This window comes from Alosa sapidissima, chromosome 4 (genome assembly GCF_018492685.1).
Source record: "Alosa sapidissima isolate fAloSap1 chromosome 4, fAloSap1.pri, whole genome shotgun sequence".
NCBI lineage: Eukaryota > Metazoa > Chordata > Actinopteri > Clupeiformes > Clupeidae > Alosa > Alosa sapidissima.
In genome coordinates, this window is record NC_055960.1 from 11691599 (window position 1) to 11708249 (window position 16651).

Consider the following 16651-nt stretch of genomic DNA (forward strand, 5'->3'; position numbering starts at 1 on the left):
AAGCTGATACATGGCAAGTTTGTAAAGTGATTTCATGCTCCCTTGAAAAAGTATTTTCAAAATACAAAAAACCGTAGCCTATTTTATCTTGAACAAGAGGGATTCACCTAATGCCCTTTGTTGAGGTTCCAGCGGATGCATCCAATATGAACTGTGGAGAAAACTGTGGCAAGGAAAGCTACTGAAGTAGCTGATTACACTTAGCTACTGTTTTAAATGCATGGGACAACTACACTGCCTGGGCCACTCTGTAGGACCACGGACAGCGCCAGTAATTACCTGCTGATTACCTAAAATGTCAACTCAGACATCCAGCAGAGAGGAAGGGCACCTGGATAGTGGGACATAAAATATACAACTTTTAATAACTACAGGGCATGTTGATGATGGGTTTGTGACATCTCTGTATTCTAAATTAAAAAAAGAAAGAAAAATGTATAATGTAATCAAATGTATAAGATACACATATGGCACGAAATGCCACAAAATGGATGAGGATGATGATCCCAATTTAAAAAACTACGGAATGCACAAAGTCTTTTTGAAAAGAAGGCATTCAAGACATAGCAGTACTGCCATCAGGACAGATGGACGAGGCACTTTAGATTCACTGGGAATATGTAGGGAACGATAGTAATGTGAAGATTACTGTTTATCGTCCGAGTCCCGAGCTGACGTCTCCTTCTCGACTGGAGTGATTGTTTTCTTGTCTTCTCCGGCGCTAGGATCCAGCAGGGTCTGAATCTCCTCCCATCCCGTGCTGTCTGTATTCCTTATTTTGCCACAGGAGCCAAGCTCACATGTCGGTTACTTCCTGGCGGAGAAGCATTGCCAATGCAGGGTCCGCAACTCGCCGGCTGGAAGGACGGAGAACATGCTCTATGTTTACCCATAGAACAGTGACAAGAAGCGAGTCAGTTGACCCCAACGGTCAGGAATAACTTGAGGGAATGTTAGAAAATCTAGTTTGGAAGGCGAAACCGAGGGCTTAGTGGTACGGGTGGTACACTGAATGTCCCTCAGACTGCAAGACAGAATGAGTTACGGCGCAACCCGCTAACAACTGATGCCGCTACTGCCGTGACATTCTCTCTGTCCAGTGCATATATTTTTTTACGTTGAATTTCACTCGTCAATGGCTTTTGTGCGCGGTGCATATTCGGACATGCGAAGACCATTGGTATCCTGCTGTTGCGGGATCTTGTGTTCGATTTTGTCAGCTCTCCTTGTTCTATCGGGCAGTTGTGATCCCGGTAAGTCATCTTCTCCATGCTAAACAGTCCACATTAACTTTTCCCTTTTCATGTCTCGTTTCATTTTTACGTAGATAATGCTAAAAGTATCAGTATTAACGCTTCAATTACAGGAGGTCTCACCGTTTTCATGAATGGTCAGCCTATCTGTTGTGTTCGAGTCAAAAAGAACCATAGCCGAAGATTTTGTGTTCATTTTCAGAGTAGCCTATTAAAAGCTTAATTTAGTAGTAAATGCTTCATATTACTAACGCAAATTAACTGAGACGTGAGACTATAGACACACTGTTTCGAGAGAGTATTGGTGAAACGCTGTTCACCCACCAGTTTTGTAGATGTAGCTTAACCTACCGGCTTGAGTCGATGGAGATGAATGTGCGCTGTAAAGTAATTTTGGTACCAGATTCGAGGTGGTGTGTGAACAGGTGTCTGAATGGCAGCTTTAACATCGAATGTCCTGTAGACCTAATGATAGGCCTTTTCGGGCTGTAAAACCAATGGGACAACTACGCTATGCGTAATGTTTGCTCTCGTTTGTGTTATATTTTTCAGTCTGAACACAACATCCCTATGAAAGGACTAAATTGATTAAACATATATAGGATGACATTTTTAGCCAAACTCGACCAACGGTCACTGGTCCAGATATAATTCATGTAAATGACCTTGGGGGAAGTAGGCTATTCCTGTAATTTTACATATATCTGAATGGAGGTTTAAATTAATTCGATTCATTTCGGAGGAAAAAAAGGATGCATGGCTGACTTTACTGTAATGATAGGCCTCTGTGTGAGGATTCTCCATATATCCTTTAGATGACCTGGTTCATTTAAACTTTGTAGCAGTAGCAGATGATACAAGGTTATGAATAACCAGGCAACAATCAGGACAACAATCATGCAAAAGACTTACCGTTTGATTTGACCCACATGTATGATCATGGGCGGATTATGAACTTTCGGGCCCCTGGGCCCAGATGTAGGGGGGCCCCCACTTATTGTCGTATATGTGTGATTTGTAATTTGTTTGATGTGATTTCCTGTATTCTGGTGCATGTTGGGGATGGACAATACTAAATTCAATCAGATTCATAGCCTACATCCTGATTTGTTGATATTGAGGCAATGATTCCATGCAAAGGCTTGGTCTTCAGGGCCCCCTGACCCCTTGGGCCCCTGGGCCTGGGCCCGGTAGGCCCGTGCAGTAATCCATCCCTGTGTATGATCAGTTTGGTGTTCCTTTGGCAGCAGCAGTATGTTCATCAGAGGATTCTTGTTGCTTAGATAACTCTACCCTTTTGGTCTACCTTCCCTCAGGCTTTTAAAATCTTTAATATAGTTAATATGTGCTTCTAGTCATGCCCCTCTTACAAGATGATGGCTTAAGGCACTGACAGTGGCTGTCAATCAAGTTTATGCATCCTACTCCTGTTTTACTTGGATTCTGTCAGCTGAATAGATGTGCATCTCAGACAGTTGTTGTCCTCTTTTCATATTCTTTAACTTTCTGTCAGATCATGTAGATTGAAATAGGATAGGGTTGAATGCATTCTCAGTCTTTGTCAAAGGTTCATTTTAGTCCTTTGAAATGGATGGTGTAAAAGTAATCTCAGTCAGTAGCAGCCGATGGGGGTTTTCACTCTCTGTATCATCAGGTGCTTTTATGGTACTGATGATGGGAATGGGAGTGGGAATTAGTGTGTGCTGTGAGAAAAGTGTCACTCTCCCCCTTTCCCTTTTCACTGGGTCTGTTTGCTCTACTTGATTTCTATATGACTCCAGTGGTTCTGATGAATGGTATTCTAGTTCACCACTGCTAAGGCTGGAGAGGAGAGAGGAGAGCTGTGGTGGCAGTGGGAGCATGTGAGTAAACCCGGATGTGTGATGTTTGGCCCAGGCCTTCATAAATGATGATAGGTCTTGGGACTCCAGACTGTTTTGCCAAGGCTGGACTCTTGGCCGAGCAGTACTGTGGCGATGGTAATCTGTGCTGCTTTAGAATATGTTCCCATTGTTTTATCAAAGCTCCAGAGTTGAAGGCATGCTGGATTATTTGGTTTAGGAAGGGTTGGGATTTCCCTATTATATAAGTCTCTTTGTTTATGGAATTTTGTGTTTCAGTGTCAGCTTCATTGTATGTGTCTGTGTGAGTGTGTGTGTGTGTGTGTGTGTGTGTGTGTGTGTGTGTGTGTGTGTGTGTGTGTGTGTGTGTGTGTGTGTGTGTGTGTGTGTGCGTGCGTGTGCGTGTGTGTGCGTGTGTGTGTGTGTGTTTGCTTTTTAAACCATCCTCCTTTCCTCCTTTCCATAACTGTTGCAATGATGTGACAAATGTGGTAAATGTGTATGCAATGCATGTATGTGTTTGTGTGTTTATGTGTTCTGACTTATTTTGTATGTGTGTGTGTGTGTGTGTGTGTGTGTGTGTGTGTGTGTGTGTGTGTTTGTGTGTGTGTGTGTGTGTAGAATTTAATGAGAACGGCAGACCATGTTGTCCCATTCAACCAGACTCTCACAATGGTGGCATTGAATGCAAGCACAGAAAGCCCTCACTAATATCAGCTTTACAACTGAAATCAAATTTGAAATAAGTGACACTGATTTTTCATCTGTTAAGCTCAGCTAGTGTTGTAAATATCCTGTATTAGATATAACAGTTTTACTTTATGCCCCGATGACTGTGTCACTCTCATTTAATTTGCTTCTTAGCAGTGATAGCACAGGGAGCAGTTACTGTCAGGAAGTGACATGATCTGACAACATTTTCAACAAGTTGGACAATATCCATTTTCCATGCCTTTCTCATTTACTGTAAAAGGTTATACAGTATTAGTGAATGTCAAATTGAATTAAATATCCATTGGATATATTGTCTGCCACAAAGTGAGCATGTTGAAATTATATATTTTTCGTTTAAAGACATACACAGGAAATTGGAATTGGAATGAAATAGTTGTAGTACTACTAGTAGTGGAAGTAACAGTAATGTTGTAAGCCTATGTATTAGCTTTCTAAAGGGAAAATTTCCTATGAAAAGAAACTATATAACACATTAGCAGAACTGCTTTCTCAGTATCTCCTCTATGATCTAACTGACAGTTTTAAATGTGTTTATATGCATGATAAGTTGCCTGCTGAGAGGAAAAAAGGTTTATTCCTCATCCTGCATATTTTTGTCTCTGTTTATTGTCTCATAATTTATTCTCTTGTATTTGCATCACTAATCATTCACATGAAATACCAACCACAATTATATGGCAAAAATACAGGACTGTGTGATTTTATGCGCGTGTGTGTGTGTGTGTGTGTGTGTGTGTGTTTGAGCATGGCTATTTGTTCAAGTGCTGTGCTGTCTGAGTAAGTGGGACTTGTATGCTGTATTTGTGTGTGTGCGTGTGTGTGTGTGTGTGTTTGAGCATGGCTATTTGTTCCAAGTGCTGTGCTGTCTGAGTAAGTGGGACTTGTATGCTGTATTTGTGTGTGTGTGCGTGTGTGTGTGTGTGTGTGTTAACACACACCTGCACATGCTCACGCCGCACAGATCTAATAATGACCACAGGGCTATGCGCTCGCCCGCTGACTGCCAGAGGGGGCCATGCGGTGCGGTGCGGAGTGTTCTGCAGAATGGGACAGCAACCTTCAACCTGACAGGTGATGAGTAGAGCAGGAAAGAGAGGGTCGACACGGAATGCATCAAGGGCCCCGCGTCCGTCTTTGTTATCATTTTAATGCTTTACTGTCCTTCGTGCTCTCCGCTGGACTCTCCAGTCGTTCCTAACGAGGTCTGCTCTCGCCGGCGAGCGAGTGAGTGAGAGGACAGAGCTGTAATGAAATCAGAATGGGGTCCCTCGCTCTCTCTCCTCCTTTCTCCTCTGGACATCTCCAGGATCATCTCCTGAATACAAGAGGCAGTAAATCATTTAATTGCAGCCAGAGAGAAAATCAATAACATGGAAGCATTAAAAGTAATGGAATGCATTGATCCAAATCCATATTTTAGATTGTAGATCAGGCTGCCATTTTTCTCCTCTGCTAATGCTTGAGTCATTGGGGTATGTTGAGTTTTCTTTTGCTGAGAGAGAGAGGAAGAGAGAGATGAGCTGAGAGAGAGAGAGCGAGTTTAACCAGTGGAGAGGGTTTCGACATCTTTTGCCAGTAGAGCACGTCTGGTCTATGGAAGGTGGCCCACAGCTCTCTGTTCTTGGCGGGACTTCTTAATTAGATTCCAATGATCAGAGCCTGATTCCACTTAGCTGGCTGCCATGCTCATATGAATCACGAGTTTCGCTAATTTAACACCTGTGGGCTTTATGTAAAGATTGTACACTTTGGGGGAATACTGTAATGTTAGAGTCATGCAAGCTACTGTAAGCATCCTTTCACATGTCATAGAGTGTTCAAATTGTGTTTATGTAACATCCCAGAATTATGCAGAGTAAAGTAACTTATTTTTACAGTTCAGTTTTACACAGGGCATATTGGCCAGGTTTTAAAATGTGGTGATGATAAAATCAAACGCCCTTCAACACAAATTAGTGGTATATAACAAAAAATATTCACATAACATGCATTTACAGTATTCCCACAATAAAGAAGGAGAAAAGGTTATTCTTTCTCTACCACTGTCTCAGACACCTAGGGAACCACCACTGAAACCTAACAGAAAATATTTGCTCCTGTGAATCACTTTAAAAATTAAACACCCCTGCCCTAAAACTCTTCAGTCTGTCCAAGTCTGCCATGCTTTGCCATTGGATTTTTCCAGCCACCTTAGAGAGAGAGAGAGAGAGAGAGAGAGAGAGAGAGAGAGAGACTCATATTTGTGTGGAATCTGGCGCTGGACATGGTTGATCAGGATTAGCTGTTGGTTTTGTTACGTATGCTTGCATGAGTCACAGAGCAGACAACCTCTCTATTGAGGTGATCACCTTGGAAGCTCAGAAATCTGCCACCCCAGCAGCTTGTTAGCACCAGGAGACCAGGCAGGAAATGTGGAAAGTGCATTTTGTCCACGCAGTGGGCCACCGCATAATCTGCCCGGTGCCCAGGCTCTGTGTCCTGCCCGCAGCAGAGGCCATATGTGGGTCCGTCCGTGGTTTTTTTATTTTTTAATTTTTTTTTTTAGAAATTCTGATGACACAGGAGAGAGTCTCAGCCAGGGCAGTGTCTTATTGAGCTCACAGGATCACGACGCGCCACACGCGAACAGCTCTTCATTTGTGGCTGCCGTGTTCCAACATGTGGAGGAAGAATAGAAAGATGATAACGAGTATATCACGTCACTCCCGTTTCACTCAATACACGTTTCAAACTAGCCATTTTATTGAGGTGCAGTCAATGCATTGTCGCTTTGGACAAAGGCGTCTGCTAAATCCATAACCATAACCATAACCATAACAATAGATTTCTCTTACCTGGGAACACTTGAGGACCAGTGCACCACAGCTTATGCTTACTTAAAGGGAGTCCTCAGAGGTGTGTGTGTACTCATATCTCTTTTGCTGTAACCACTGTAGCGTGTTTCCTGTCACGCAGCACCCAGACACATGTTCAATAACCTGCCCAACAGAAAATCTCATTATTGTGAGACCTGGGTTAATTACTGGACCATTATTGACTCAAGAGCCCACTGCATATCAGCAAATGTAGTTGGATATTAGTGATTAGTGAAACCTGTGTTAAGAACAACACCGATAAACTTTCTTATCTGATGCTTTGGATAAGCTTTTTTAATCCTGTATTCTGTGCAAGTTATGATGGAAGTTGCTAACACTTTATGATACTACAAATATGTGTTTCACTGTGTCGCAGTGCATATTGCAAGTGTGGCAATAGTGGTCTTACAAACAAAAAATTGTATATGATTCTTCATACAGCAGTTATTGTTTCATACACGTAATCAATATTTGGTTCTGTTTAAGCTTTTTTGCCCTGTGTTGTGCTTGTCTTCTGACCAATGGAGATGAGACTGGGCACAGCGATTGGCGCAGTGCCATTAGTCTCAGTGGTGCTCATGTGCACTGTAATGCACTCTGTTTAGAGCTCTTAATCCCAATCCGTTTGTCTTTTCTACATGGATGACGTTTTGTTTTATTTGGAGAGTACCCTTCTGAATTAGCATTACACTGGTCTAAGTGTTCCAAATCTGACGGATTAGACCCAAGAGATCCCCTCAAACAAGCAAGCCGTTGAAGTGCCTTTAAACCTCTCAGCAAATGTTCTATTGAAGGCACTTAGACGCCCGCCCCGAACGAAAAGCCTCTAAGAAGAGAAGCCTTGCGTGTCTTTATTTCTGAGCGGAAGGAAGTAAATGCATATGTCCTCATTTTCAGGGGACCAATTATAGAGAGCTAGTCTCTCTCTCTCTCTCTCTCTCTCTCTCTCTCTCTCTCTCTCTCTTTCTCTGTTAGTTTTCCCACAGCCTCATTCGCTGTAAGCAAACTTGAAAGGAGGAACTTCCCTGATTGCATTTGGCTTTGTGATAAATTATTATTTACTCTTGCGAGGAACACAATACATTCAATAACTAAATCCTGCCCATCCCCATCACAAAGGATCTCTTCCTTCCAACAAATAGTACTGTGAATAGGATGATTACTTGGATAAATGTTGCATATTGATTATAAATGCTGTTTTTGTCTTCACCACAATAGGTTTTTTGAACATTTGTGTGTGTGTGTGTGTGTGTGTGTGTGTGTGTTGTTGAAACACATGAGACTGAAAGAGGGTGTGTTGAAGCTTTGAGGGTCGGACATGAAACGCTACGATGATTTTATTTATAGCAGGCATTTATTGTGGTTAAAGGTGGCCATTACTGATGTCAGAGTTACTGTATGGCTGCAGCAGGCAGCAACTCCCCAGCCACTCCCCTTAATATCTCACCTTCATGCCAGATAATTAAATAACCCTTCCTTCCTAAGGTATAGTGTAAAGTTAACATAGGTAGAAATGTATAGGAGTAGGAGGTAACCAATAGGAATAAACCTTGTTAATGCGATATCATGTGTATAATCATTAATAGTGACATGGCCCTGTTTATGTGAAGCTTGAGGCCTGGGGAACTGCAATGTAGTAAGTCTAAAGTAATCAGCAAGTGCTGGGAAATGGGAAATGGGATACTATTAGGGAGTAGTTGTGATCAGCAGTGATGAGCCACATTATTGCCACACTCCACTGGCCAATGAACACTCTATGAACTGTCACTAACAAGATCCTTAACTAATACACCCAGTTTAAAGAACCCTATTGCCTATTCCCATTAATAACCAGAGCCTTGTGTATGCACTTTCTGTTCCTCACTGCCAAAGTTACCATACTACTGGAGTTTCTACGGCTGCTATAACATGCCTTTGAGACTGAAAGAGTAGCGAAATAGTTTTCACTTCATGGCGCATAGTCCTTGACAGTTGTTGTGGCATTAAGGCCATCAGAATGAAGCTTGTGCTCAGATCATAATCACCTTAATTAACCGACGACTCATTGTGACGTGCGCATCCATTATTGAGTCGAGCTGTGTTATTTTAAGATGGAGGGATATTATCTTAAGCTGCGATGATTGATGGGCAGGCTGATTGTGGGGTGGGGGAGCGTTGTGAGGCTCTTTGCTTCAAGTGCTCGTATCATCTTCAGCCTCACTCCCCTTTCAGGACTATCAAAGACACATCCCTACTCATGCGTGCAAGAAAAACTTAAAGCTCTTCTTCTCTCTCTCTCTCTCTCTCTTTCTGTCTCACTCCCTCCTTCACTCTCTGTCATTATTCCCTCTGTGTGTCTTTCCATGGTAAATGAGAAAGGGAGTTCAAATTTCATACAGCCTTAAATTCATTGTTAGATGATAGCTTCGCGCATGAAATGCTATCAGTACTGTATAATTTTCATTGTCTTACTCAATTGGCATGTTTGTTTTGAATCACAGAATTTGTCACAAACTCTTTCATTTATCCATTTGATTCAGCTGCACTATAAAAACAAACATCAGATATGTCTGCTTTTTTACTTTAAATTTTAAAGATTAAATCTTAAAATACATAGGACATATTTTTTCTTTATTGTTTAGCGGCTGGCCTTAATGGAGACCAGCTGCCCAAAGCACTGTGTGCTCTTTAATCCGACTCCCAACATTTGATTAATTCTTTTAAAATGGTTTACCTAGGCCCTTGATTGACTTAATCCGTGTGTTGGTAGATCATTAAGCTTCGCCAGTCTGCTGAGTTAATTTGCTTCAGTATACTTTATGCCGATGAGTCCTGGCGAGTGGCTTCGAGGGGCCGTCCTAATTGTCGAGTTGTAATGTATATGTGTAATAAGACATACGTACGTGCTCAGACGCGAGCGACTGCCAGGGCGCGAGTGGCTTTCGGACAGGACAGGAAGGCGATGGATCCTGTGCGGAGCTTAAATAGAGTGCTGCTGCGCCTCATTCAGCATTGACTTTCCCTCAGGAAGTCTTTCAGTAGGGGCCCTCTAAAATAGGTTAGATCTGTCAGCAGACAATGAAACAATGGGTCATCACTATTTCCATAAATACAGGATAAAGCCAGGATGTTAGTGTTCGGAGCACACAATGAATCTGGGTTTCATACTGTGGAGGGTTCAGAGCAATTGTGTTGTAAGCTGAGGGACTCGCCCCGGACAAGGGTACTGTATATATATTGTACAGAGTCAGACTGGCTGTGCGTTAACCATTTTTAGGTTGTCTCAGTGTTTACTGTTAGATATATTTCAGGAATATTATCTACTACAGGAATATAATAGGGAAAATAGTTACAAATTAATATGAAGGGAATTGTAATATGAACAAAAAGTTTTAAACTCTCATCAGTTTCATGCTTCATATTTGAACTATTTTAAATTACACTGTCCCTATCAAAAAATGAATACATAAATAAACAAATAAATAGATACATAAATAAATAATTGAACAAATAAATAACCAGTTAATAATATGTATTGCCATGACATTGGATACAGATAGATAGATAGATAGATAGATAGATAGATAGATAGATACTTTATTGTTCCCCATGGGGAAATTCAAGAAATATACTTATACATACTTAAAGTAAACATCAGTAAGTAAGACTTATCTCCTACACAGAGTGACTTTTATAAAAACATTGTCTAGCATGATGCATCGACCTACTCTAATCTGATTACTGCATTTTTAACTTATCAGCGTTTCTGCATGCAAACAGTAGAGCAGTCGCAGTAAGCAGATTCAAATAGAGCTGAGCATCATGGCTTAGTTCAGCGTAATTTGTTTTCTCTCTCTCTCTCTCTCTCTCTCTCACGCTCACAGATGCCTGAATGATTTTTTCAAAAGGCACGTGTTGTCTTGTGACTCTCTCATGTCAGACTTAAAAGCCATCCTGGTCTTATCTGTTTGCTGTTTGACTCTGATTGGAAGATATGAGAGGTCAGCAGAAGGTCATCCTAACACATACACACACACACACACACACACACACACACACACACACACCAGCAAGGTGGGCCTCTCTTACAGTGATCCAATCTTAATAGTATTGTTTGTACATAGGATTGCCTGCAACTTAACAAAAAAAGGTTTGACTGTTGACTGCAGATTTTGATCCACGACATAATCTCCCATAAACAAACCCATTTTACCCTCCTCACATACCATACCTTGTTGATAAATTATTCAGAGTGAGCAGGATTTAATGCCAACAACACCTCATTTGCTTAAGGTGGCAGCTGTTCTGGAAGGATATGTGGCACATATCTTTAGCTCCTTGTTTAATGTAGGGAAGACAGTGGGAGAATTGCCAATGCATTGCATACGTGTATACCCATATCAATTGGATAGAGGTTAGTTTACCACACTGGACAGGATTAGTTTCACTTGGTCTCCATATATTAATGTATCCTCCCAGGTAATCGATACTCAAGACAACAGTATTCAGAGTAGTGAAGAGGGGACAGCCATCTAAGCACATCTCCCCTTGACTCGCTCTAAGAGCTGTGGGGTTTATCAAGCAGAGGGGTGCGGCCTCAGGAGACAACTCTCCACTCCATCCCGTCCAGCTAGCTGACAGCGGGTGTCACTGTGTGGAGTGGCAGGTACCTGCGAGCTGTCAGAGCTGCTGTACGCAATCGTTCGTATCCTGGCGACAGAGGAGACTAATGTAGCCCAGCAGGTACAGAAAGCAGGTCGGCTCCAGCCTCGCTTGCTTTCCTGAACGCCGCATTACAGTCCAGGAGATGGAAGGGAGAGTGGAGAGAACTTCAAGTGCCCGCAGAACACTTTGTTTTGGTCAAGAGACTTATTTTTCGAGTTAGGTCAATTTGCTGCGATATATAGGCTGTCCTCTGAAAGCAGGTTGTGTAAGAGCTCACTTTACGTTTGCTGTGTCCTCTCCATTTGACCTGGATGCGGTATCACTGCAAAACATTCAGACTGCCTATTTTGTTTACTGCTAGAGAGACTAATTCTGATGTACAGGAAATCAGATTTTGGCATTTTTTGTTTGCAACTAATCTATATCTCGGCAATGCTGTCAAATCAAAAAGTCGCTTGCTCGGAGCGCAACAGAATCCTCTGTGTCATGTACCATACACAAAGCCCAACGTCAGGCTCCCTGACCTTTTCGGATCGAATGTCTGCAAATGCAGTGAATGCCCTTTCAAACGGTGTGCTCTCCAATGCCGTGTAAATGTCTGCCTCGCTATTTGGGGATGTTTGTGCAGCGTATTTAGTGCCTCCCGTGCGAAAAAGGGTGTGTGGGGAGGGGGGAGAGGGGAGAGCGCGGCGGGCTCATAAAAAGGATGAGTGATGGATGGGTGTGTGTGTGTGTGCATGAGTGAGCTGAGCCCTTTGGCCCTGCTGACGGACCGCCATTCACTCCACACAAACCTCACGCTTTATAACACAACACAAGGTCATGGTCAGGTGTGAAGAGTGTGTTTACATGTGAAATATTTATCCTATGTTCACACACAGACAGACAGACACAGACACACACACACACACACACACACACACACGTACACATACATACATACAAACATTTTATACTAATTGCATCCTCCTTGACTATGTCACTTCTGGTTGGAGGGTGTGCGTAGTACGTGAGGGGTACAGAAATTCTGATAGGTGAGCTTCACAGTTGGTCGGGGGCGCTGTGCTTCTTGTGCACCGGGCGTGCTCACCAAATTTTAGAGACATCTGGAATATTGAACTGAATCAATTCATTGACATTCGAAAATCATAATACAAATCGCATTAAACAGATATTTTCCCGAAATCGTGCAGCCATACGCTTACAGTCTCTCTCACTTTGGGTTAGCATGTTTTGTGTGTGTGTGTGCGTGTGTGTGTGTGTGTGTGTGGGTGTGTGTGGAAAGTGTGTGCGTGCGTGCAGGCGAGTGTGTGTGTGTGTTTGTGTGTGTGTGTGTGTGTGTGTGTGTGTGTGTGTGTGTGTGTGTGTGTGTGTGTGTGTGTGTGTGTGTGTGTGTGTGTGTGTGGAAAGTGTGAATCAAAGATCCTTGATTACTACACTTTAACCCTCTCTGTGTGAATGTGTGCAGTGCTGTCAGTGGTGTGTTTGACTATCAGGTGATTGAGGGCTGTTTGTGTGGATGTGGGTGCCATGGAGACCTCTTACTTAATTAAAGCCGTGACCTCCCCTGGTAGTTTGAAAGGTGCTATTCTGAGGCCTCCGGTGGCGATGATGCTTGTTTGTGAGTGTTGCTGGATGCATAGAGAAGAAGGTGGATAGTGGATCGCGTTTTTAACCGGGAGGTTTGAGTGGAAAGGGCTTTTTTTATTTGGCCAAGCTGCAGTTAGGGGCCTGGCTGGCGTTTCTGTGATTCTCTCTGTTTATTCTCACAGAGAGCCAGTGCCTAGTGTGCTTTGCTGAATACCAGCACAAAGCCCCGTGTAGCTGAAAATGCACCGCCCGCTTCTGTTCTTTTGGCGTCCGGCTTTGTGCAGCGTTGTGTTGTGTGATCCGTGTCCGCAGGTAGAGTCGCCTGAGCCTTTGTGCTGTGCGGCTCGGTGTGGCTTTGCGGAATCTCACCTAATCTCCTGACCAGAGGGAGGGCAGCAGTGGGGGGTGGAGGGGGGGGTGTAGACCATTACCATGCTGCTGTCTGCTGCCCACTTTCATCAAAGTAACAGGATTCTTTCAGTCACTCAACCTGTCTGTTAGAATCCATCTAAAGCCCCTCAGTCTCCTATTCACTCTCTCTTTCCATCTCTCCCTCTCTGTCCCTCTCTTTCTCCCTCTTTCCTCTCTGTCACTCACTGTATCAATCTCTCTCATTCTTTTTCCCCTATCTCTCTCTCTCTCTCTGTCCTTTTTTTCTCTCTCTCTCAATCACTGTCGGAGATAGCGGTGCACTTTATTTGATATAAAACCAGCAAACAGACCCGCTCACAGAGCGGAAGGTTCCAGACAGTCTATGTGGGTTTTTTGCCATTTTGTTGCTATATGTGATTGTATTAAATCATATTCATATGTCAGCCTGAGTAGTATTCACTTCTAACACACACCTATACACCTAACACACACATATCCACGTCTATTTTGCATATGTTTCTGCCTGTGTGTGCAATGTGCATGTGTGTATATGTGTGTGTATATTTGTGTCTGTGTGGGGGGGGTATGCAAAGATGAATGCCAGTAGTAATTTGCTCTTCTTCTGTGTCACTGATTTGTATATGATTACTGAATCTGCTTTTCATCAAGTCCCTTAACTAAGATTAGGCCCTGGCGAAATGAAAGTGAATTAAAGCAGATTGCTCACTCCGGTCACACAAGCTTATTATTTTGACTCACTCTTGACCGACAGATAAATTGCCACTGACCTCGGAGCTGGTCATTGGCATTACCTGAATGTCTGATAATTATTATTCTCATTTCAATGACGCTGTGTCGATGGCCGCTGCAGTGCTGTCCTTTAAACCTTTCAGTGTTAATGACTCTGGACGGGAGGCCAACAAATGGGTGCGTTCTTAATCGCGGAGCTCGAATGAATCGACTTAGTGCAGTCGCGCCTAATTAATCCCATGCGTGATGATGCAACGTCTGGTAATTGCTGAGCAGAGGATGGGAAAATGTGTTTGTGCAAGCATCTCATTTCTGTGTCCCCTAGCCCCAGCATGACTACCTCAAGATGGGGGAAGCTCTGCACAAAAGAAGGAGACAAAAAAAAACAGAAGAAATGAAGGAACAAACTCCCCCTAGGCTTTGAAGAAAGTTCAAATTAATTTCCCACCGTTATCTGGAGTGGAGTGGCAAGGAGACAGAGACTTGGCTATGCTCTCTTTCTCTCTCTCTCTCTCTGTCTCTCTCTCCCTCTCTCTGTCTTTCAATCTTTCCCTCTCTCTCTCCCTGTCTCTCTCTTTCTCTGTCTCTCTCTCTCACTGTCTCCGTCTCTCCCTCTCTCTCTCTCTCTTTCTCTGCCTCTCTCTCTCTCTCGCCCTGTCTCTCGCGGGATGGGCGAACCCGTTTGTTACCAGCGAGCGTTGATTGACGCTCCTTTGCTTCTGTGTCGGCGTCGCTCCTTCCCCCCCCAATTCCCTGTTTTATTTATACACTGTCTCTTCTCATTGTATCCCATCAAATGAAGAGAATAACATTTACTTCAAAAAACGCCTTCACGGAGCTAAATTGAGAGTCGGAGATTGGTGCCTCATAACGAACCTTGAGTGATGGCTCCTGAAATGTCCTGTCTGGAGAACTGTATTGGAAACAACCATCATTGCTCCTGATTACCCCAGTAGACAAAACACTGAGCATGCCCCAGCCCCCATCCACAGCAGCACTCTGGTCAGCTCAGCTCAGTGAGAACTCAGTCTGGACATCTTCTCATTTTGTTTGTATTATGGGGTTTTGCTGGGCACACTTCCACAAACAGAGGTTCTACAGGCTAAAACCTTTTTTAAATGGATATTTTCATTGAGGCTTTCTTTTAGTGTATGTTCATGCATGCACAGGAAATGCTGTTAGTTTTTGAACATTCTAACGAAAGATTCCATTCCACAACAATTCAATGTTCTAAAATTCCATGTTGAATTCAGTAAACCCAGAGCCCTATCTACAAGGCTCTGAATAAATCCAGATATTCGTTGGAACTTTCATTTTCCAACGTTCCTGTGACATTTGTGCGAATTTCTGTGAACATGCCAGTTTGTCATGAAAACAAATCCTACTGCACTGTATGTGTGCACGTGTCATACATACGTGTTTACACAGATCACCTGACCTGTGTGTTTTTCTCCCCTCGGCAGCTCTTTCTCCATGGCTGGGGCGTCAGGGGAGTGTGGCGGGGCCCAGGGGTCGCCGGGCGGCGGGAGAGCCCTACTGGGCATACTCAGGTAAGTGCGGGTTGCTCCTGTCCGTTTGCACTGAGGATAGGGGTCACCTGAAGCACTTTTCACTGTGATGTATTTGAAGTCTGTCAGACAGTTAATTTCACAAGTGGATCTTTTAGTTTTTCTTGATTTTTTCTCTTTCACATTTTCAAGTACATTCTTGTGTGTCATTTATTCAGTTTTTTTGGAGCTTATGCACCATCAATTGGATTATAGCCAAAAACAAAATGCAGATTAAACTCTTTGTTCATTACTGTACAGTACGTTGCTCCTCAACCTGCAGCAACTGTCTGCACCTGTGTTCTGATGCTTAACTTGACTTACCTGAAATGTGAAGCAAGCACAGTTGTGGTGAACAAATGTGAATATGTATCATTTTTCTTTGTACAGTATCATTGCTAATCTCTGACTGATCTCTTTTTTCTGTGGTTGTTGATTTTACTACTGTTGTTGTCTATATATTTAAGCATCTGTTCAATTCTCCCTTTAGTATTTCATGAAAAAATGTGAATTCATTTCAGTTGGTCCACCAGTGATTCACTGAAATGAATCACACATCTTGTGAAGATAAGCTGTAAAAGTTTGACTGTTTTCCTGCTATGTCGGTGCCAAAGCAGAAGGCTTGCACGAACACCACAGACAGACTTCTGAGAAGCTAGCAGATGGAGACAGATGATATGGACTCTTTTTCCTTTGAAAGTTGGAAGCCTGGGTGTGTGCTGGTATTATGGTCAAATCTGTAGCTGTGAAGCTTAATCACTCGGCTTGAAAATAAAGAGCCTCCCTCGCCACATGTTAGGTCTGTGAAGGTGACAGGGAAGGCATCCGAAAAACGCACCGTCTGAATGTTAATGGCCTCCTCGATGAATTCGTCCAGGCATCGTGTTTGGTTTGGTTGTGGGGATGGTTTTCCCCTCAAACCATGCGGGCTCACAACAGATGTCCCTCCTGTTCTACTCTGGCCACTGAGACCCCAGCTCTGCTCAGCCCAACCATTGTGTGGGCTGGTCAATAGCGCTTTTAGTTAGAGCGTTGGCGGGACCTGCTAATCGGGTGACATCTGA

General features: G+C 43.2%; 1 protein-coding gene across 1 annotated transcript in view; it reads left to right on the forward strand.

Moving 5' to 3' along the window:
- Positions 1 to 744: 744 nt before the first annotated feature.
- The window catches only part of ca16b (carbonic anhydrase XVI b), a 71329-nt gene continuing 55422 nt past the window's right edge, over positions 745 to 16651 (forward strand). The window contains exons 1-2 of the mRNA XM_042089932.1: positions 745 to 1253; positions 15504 to 15590. Of these exons, the coding sequence (XP_041945866.1) occupies positions 1136 to 1253; positions 15504 to 15590 (205 nt within the window). The 5' untranslated portion in view covers positions 745 to 1135. The remainder of the gene's footprint in view (positions 1254 to 15503; positions 15591 to 16651) is intronic.